Genomic DNA, 5314 nt, shown 5'->3' on the forward strand with positions numbered 1-5314 from the left:
CTGGGCTCCTCCTATACCAGGAGGGGATAGAACTGAGCAAGCGGACAAGAGTTAATAAGACTTTTGCCCTAAACCAGGCGGCGGGCCCCGCCCCTACCCCTGGGATCTAGTGCCCCCAGCGAGGCCTCCCCGCACAGGTCCCGCCCCAAAGCCCACCCACCTCTCACCCGGGCCCCGCCTCCACCTCAGGCCTGGGCTTTGAGCCCAGCCCCGCCCCGCGCCCCGCCCACCTTGAGCCCGTAGTCGCGCGCCGCCTCCCACACGAACTTCTTGCTGAAGCCGCCCCCGCCGACCACCAGCAGCTGCTTGCCCTCCATGAGGCAGCGCGCGGAGCGCCGCAGCATGGTTTCCACGAGCGGTGCGGCGGCCGCCGCCTCCTCGGCCATCGGCCCCGAGCGCGGGGCGGCCCAGAGCCCCTCGAGCGCGCCGCACGCCTCCAGGCACAGGCCTCGGTTCAGCTCCAGGGCCACGGGGGTCAGCACGCCACCCGCCACCGTCAGCGCGAAGTCCACGCCTGGGCCGGGCGGAGATTGGGGCTCAGCGCGGGCCGCCCTCGGGCCTTGCCTCCCGGCCGCCAGCCGCCATCCCGAGCCGCCCGCACTCACCGAGGAAGTCAGTGTAGGCCTGGCGCCCGCCGCGCTGCTCAACGCTCAGGCCGGCCTCCAGAGCCAGCACAGCTGCCAGCGCAGCCTCGGCTGCGGCCTTGACGCTCCGCCGCACGACCGCCACCTGCGTCGCCTCGCCCAGGCCGCACTGGGCTAGCGCCACCTCCAGCGTCCGCGGCAAAGAGCTCTGGTGCCGCAAAGGATGGTCCCCACGGCCCACGGCGCATACCACCTGGGCAGGGTGCAGCTCAGGGGCCTGGCCCAGCAGGAGCCCTCCCATGACTAACCCACCACCACCACTCATGCACACCTCCAGACCCCCCTGGACGTTCAAAAAGCCTCTTCTCCAATGTGACTTACACTGCACAAACCACCTGCCCAGTGCCACTGCCCATCTGGTCCCTTGACCACTGGGGGGGTTCTACCCAGGCTTCCAGGCCTAGTTAGGGTCCCTGCTCCTTGAGGGCTCCAAGCACACTTGCTCCTAGCTCCTGCAACCCTTGGGACCTGTGCCACCCTGGTGTGCCCCAACTCTGGGACTCCCTGAGAGCTGGGTTGAGTCTCTCCCTCTCAGTTTGGCCCAGAGCTGTGCACTCAGGAGGGTCTCCCAGCCTCCCTGAGCTTTGAGGCCCATCCTAAAGGGCTCCAGGCCCTGGAGGTTTATCAGGGGCCCTGGGTCAGTCTCTTCTGGGGGCAGGAGCTCCCTGGGAAGAGGATTCGGCCCCAGGCCCCGGGCGCCAGGGCTCCTGATGCTGGGTGGGGGTGGGGGTGCAGGAAAGGTTGGAGGGGAGGGAAACGTGTCAGGCACAGGAGTCCTCCCAGAGGCAAGTAAGGTTCCCCCTCAAAGACGCCTCTCTCTGCCCAGGGACACTCATCAGCTCAGTGGCGCTGGACTGAGGCGTGGCAGCAGGGTCCTGACCTGAACCTGGGCCATGCTCACCTTGCTCAACAGGGGCCTGTCACCCTGCGTTCGACACACCACAGCACAGATCCGCACAGCCAGCTCAGGGCCAGGTTGGGGACTGCCTGGGGGAGGATGGTGAAGCCTGAGTCCAGCACAGAGCTGCCAGGAGGCCAAGCCAAACTCCTGTCCCCGGCCAGCCCAGATGGCTCTCACCTGGGAAGGGCAGCTGGGCAGGTGGGCACACAGCCTCCACTAGGACACTCTCCTCCTCCTCCAGTTTCTCCAACCACGCTAGCACTGTGTCCACCACTGTGCCCACCTCTGCTCGTGGGTGCAGACGCAGTACCTGCCGCCCCCGCCAGCGCCAGCTGCTGACCTTGATGGCCACCTGCAACAGGAAGGGGAAGGGGACCTCCTCACCACCCCATGTACCTGCAGGATGGGATGTCATACCAGAGGAGCAATGAGTGAACTGAGGTAAGAAGGCAGGGGGTTGCCACGGAGGGATGGGGCAGCAGCAGGACTTGGTCCCATCCTCTGGCATCTGCACAGACCTCGGGGCAGGAGCCTGTTACCTGCAGGGCATCACCCAGGGCCTCGGAGTGCAGAAAGGCCCCGACTTCGTCCTTCACCAGTGTCTCCTGGCCCTCTTTGCCACTCAGCTCCACCAGCCTCAGTCCCGGGCTGGCATCTCCTCCCTGCAGCAGTGCTGGCGGCTTGTAGGTGAAAGCCAGGGTAGCTGGCACAGCCACACCACCCTGCCGGGCCAGCAATCGCCTTGTCAGCAGCCGGTCCTCCAGTAGCCGGGCCAGCTCTGCCGAGGCTCCTGTAGGGCAGGTGAGGTCGCGGGCGAGCTCAGTTGCCTCCCAACCCCGGCCAGGCCCCAGTCCCAGGCCTGCCAGGAAGTAGGTGACACGGCGTGGGGGGACAAAGTCATCCAGGAATGTCAGGCCCCCAGGGTGGAAGCTCACTGCCTTGGAGACCAGAAGGGCCGCCTCGCCTGGCTGCCCTGGTGCTGGCACCTTCATCAGCCAAGCAGGGGACAGGCAAAGAAGCATGTTTCCTGTGGGCAGACGGGGGAGGGTTGCTGGCCAGGACAGGCTTCCTGTCCCCATGCCCTCCACCTCCAGCCCAGGCCTCTGGGTAGTGAGGGGCAGCTGTTTCCTGAGCCCACCCCCACTTAGGGCATGGCAACTGGTCCAGTGGAATGCAGGCAGTTGCCAGGGTTGGCGGGTATTTTGGGATGTGGTTGGGCCAGGGCAGGGCTGCCTTTTCTGTATGAGGGGGCGGGGGAACTTGGGGGCACACTCACCCGGACTCTGGACCCCACCTTCCAGCAGCACAGACAGAAAGGTGCTGGGGGATCCCAGAATGCACAAGGTCACCTCCATCCCAGGGCAGCCTCGGGGGAAGAGAACATCACCAGACTCACCAGGGGCTCCCCTTGCTGTCTTTCTCCCCACCTTTCCCGACCCCCATGGCCCTTCCAAGTACAGATAAGAAAAGTAAAGGGGACAGAGGGGAAGCTGCTGCCCGTCCCCACCCTGGAAGGCTGGTTCCCTTCTCTGCAGCTGGTCCAGAAGGCACTGGAGGCTGGGTGACCGGAGACCTGGGTTCTAGCCTGAGCTCTGCCACTGACTTTCTGTGGGACTCTTGGCCCCTGTACAGTGGGAGGAGTCTCAGTTTTCCAGTCTGTGCAATGGGACCAAGGCTGTGATTCCCCCCCCCCATGTATTTTAGCTGTGAATTCACACAAAATCTTTGGTGGCCACCTGATTATGTAAAACAGGTAAAGCAAGGCAGAAGTCTTGGGTCCCCACGGCTGGCTGCCTCTAAGGCACTTCTATAGAAGCCTTCGCTCCACAGAATGTGGGTTGCGGATCTTCTGGGGATGGAGGGAGGCCTTGGTCTCTGACTTTGAATGCCGCCAGGGGCCCTTGGAAACAGTGCCGGCCTGCCCAAAGTTGACTGGCTTGCCTCCAGGGCTTCAGACCTGCCAGAGCCTGGGGGAAGGGGCCAACTTAACAGGGATGGGAAGCAGACTGGGCTGTGGGCACCTCCCTGCCTCCCTCCCTCCAGGGGGGCCCCCCTCTGTGGAGCCCTCAGGCACCTGTGCGGGGCGCCTGGCTGCGGTCCTGGGTCTCCGGAAGGCCAGCTTGCTGCAGACAGCTCTGCAGGAGGCTGTAGTAGTAGACAGTCCAAGCCCGGGCCTCCGCCCCTTCGGGGGAGCCCTTGCAATCCAGGCCCACGTCCTGGCGCCAGGAACCAGGGAAGTAGCCCGGGGGCGGCAGGCCAGAGCCCCCTCCCCATGGGCCCTCCTCTTCCTCCAGGTCCTTGGAGCCCAGGGGGCAGTCCCATTCGAGACCCAGCGGATCCAGGGAGAACTGGGGGGGCGGGGATAGAGTGGTGGGTGTTGGGCAGGGTGGGAAAGAGGCACATTCAGACACCCAAGGGTGTAAGTCCCCGCTCTCCTAACTTTGGGTTACGTCCGGGGCAGACAGGAGAGGACGCGGTGGAATTGGGGAGTCAAGACCAAGAACATGTCAGTGGGAGTGCTTTGTAAACAGTATATCCAGTGCCCCAAGGGTGGGGGCAGAAAGCTGGGTGCTGCCGCCCCCCTCCGTGCTAGGGTCTGACCTAGCTTGGTTCACAGGGGCAGAGGTTTTTGTCTGCTTTGTTCTTTAAGGCAGCCCTGGCACCTAAAGCAATCCCCGGCACTCTGTAGCTGCTCCATAAATGTTTGTTGACAGACGAATAAACGAATGAGTGACCCATCTACCATCATGGAGTTCTATTGAGACCTGATTATGTAGGTGAATCTGTTCCTTGTCACCTCCAGGTCGGCCTCAAAGACCTACTGTGTGGCCAGGCATTGGTAGTAGGCATTGGTAGGGGAAAAGCTGATGTCCTTCTTTTCAGATGTCCTGAGTCCCAGAAATGCTTTCTTTGGATGAAATCTTATACCCCTGCTCCTCCCTGAGGCTGGCTGACTCCCACGTGGGGCTGCTCAGAGGCTCAGTGTGAACACAGGTGGGCCCGTCCTCTGGGGGGCAGGCTGGGCCACCTTGGACACGTTGTGAGGTTCCTTTGGGCCTGTGGGTGCCAGGTACTTGCCTGTCCCACGCTTGGGTGCTGATGAAGCTTGGACCAAGAGAATCACCTCAGTCACTGGGGGCAGTATGCTGCCATGAGGGCAGAGGTCTGGGCCTCAGACCTGGGCTTGAATCCCAACGCGTCAGTGCCAAGCTCTGGTGCCTGACCTTAAAAAACCAGTTCCCTGAGAGCCCAGACTGTGTTCACTGCCATGACCCCAAACCTAGGATGGTGCCGGATGCATAGTAGGTGCTCAATAAATGTTGCAGAATGAATGAATGCCAAAGGAGACAAACAGTGCCCACCTCCCAGGGCTGATGAGGAGAGACGGAGTGCCTGGCACATAGTAGCTGCTTGTCCCATGGCACAGAACAGGGAGCCGGGGAACGGGGGGAGGGGAGGGGGGGCATGTGCAGCTGGCTTCGGGTCTGTGCTATGTGCACAGGGCAGCCCTCAGAGTTAGGCTCTGGGTGCCGTGCCGGACACTGCCCTCTGGGCCCTCTCTCTGGTGGGGGACTTGGACATTTTGGGGGAGGGACCAGAGGAGACTCACCATCTTATAGGTAGAGAGACTGAGAGCCTGATGGCAGAGACAGACAGAGAGATAAAAGAGGGAGTCAAGAGGGCCGGCTGAGTGGCTCAGTTGGTTAAGAGCTCGCTCAAGAGTTTGAGCTCTGAGCAACAGTGGTTCGAGTCAGCCCGAGCTGAGCAG

At 62.8% G+C, this 5314-nt stretch overlaps 1 protein-coding gene and 1 long non-coding RNA gene across 6 annotated transcripts in view; one reads left to right on the forward strand and one right to left on the reverse strand.

Annotated features, from left to right (window-relative positions):
• CARNS1 (carnosine synthase 1) overlaps positions 1 to 5212 on the reverse strand; it is a 9198-nt gene extending 3986 nt beyond the window's left edge. The window contains exons 1-8 of one of the 4 annotated variants that reach the window (XM_019645343.1): positions 5156 to 5212; positions 3620 to 3893; positions 2822 to 2911; positions 2085 to 2572; positions 1723 to 1897; positions 1546 to 1631; positions 606 to 837; positions 231 to 514 (exon numbers count right to left, since the gene is read on the reverse strand). In XM_019645343.1, coding sequence (XP_019500888.1) covers positions 231 to 514; positions 606 to 837; positions 1546 to 1631; positions 1723 to 1897; positions 2085 to 2572; positions 2822 to 2911; positions 3620 to 3893; positions 5156 to 5158 — 1632 coding nt within the window. In that variant the 5' untranslated portion in view covers positions 5159 to 5212. Of the gene's footprint in view, positions 1 to 230; positions 515 to 605; positions 838 to 1545; positions 1632 to 1722; positions 1898 to 2084; positions 2912 to 3281; positions 3894 to 5155 lie in introns of those variants that run through there. The other 3 variants (XM_019645342.1, XM_019645345.1, XM_019645344.1) reach the window with 3 other exon arrangements.
• LOC109384224 (uncharacterized) overlaps positions 1 to 5314 on the forward strand; it is a 15541-nt gene that overhangs the window by 4255 nt on the left and 5972 nt on the right. Inside the window, exon 1 of one of the 2 annotated variants that reach the window (XR_002124364.1) lies at positions 1901 to 1986. The exons of the other annotated variant lie outside the window; for it this stretch is intronic. This is a non-coding gene — a long non-coding RNA (uncharacterized LOC109384224). Of the gene's footprint in view, positions 1 to 1900; positions 1987 to 5314 lie in introns of those variants that run through there. 2 annotated transcript variants of the gene reach the window in all.

The sequence above is a fragment of the Hipposideros armiger genome, unplaced genomic scaffold (genome assembly GCF_001890085.2).
Source record: "Hipposideros armiger isolate ML-2016 unplaced genomic scaffold, ASM189008v1 scaffold_93, whole genome shotgun sequence".
Lineage (NCBI taxonomy): Eukaryota > Metazoa > Chordata > Mammalia > Chiroptera > Hipposideridae > Hipposideros > Hipposideros armiger.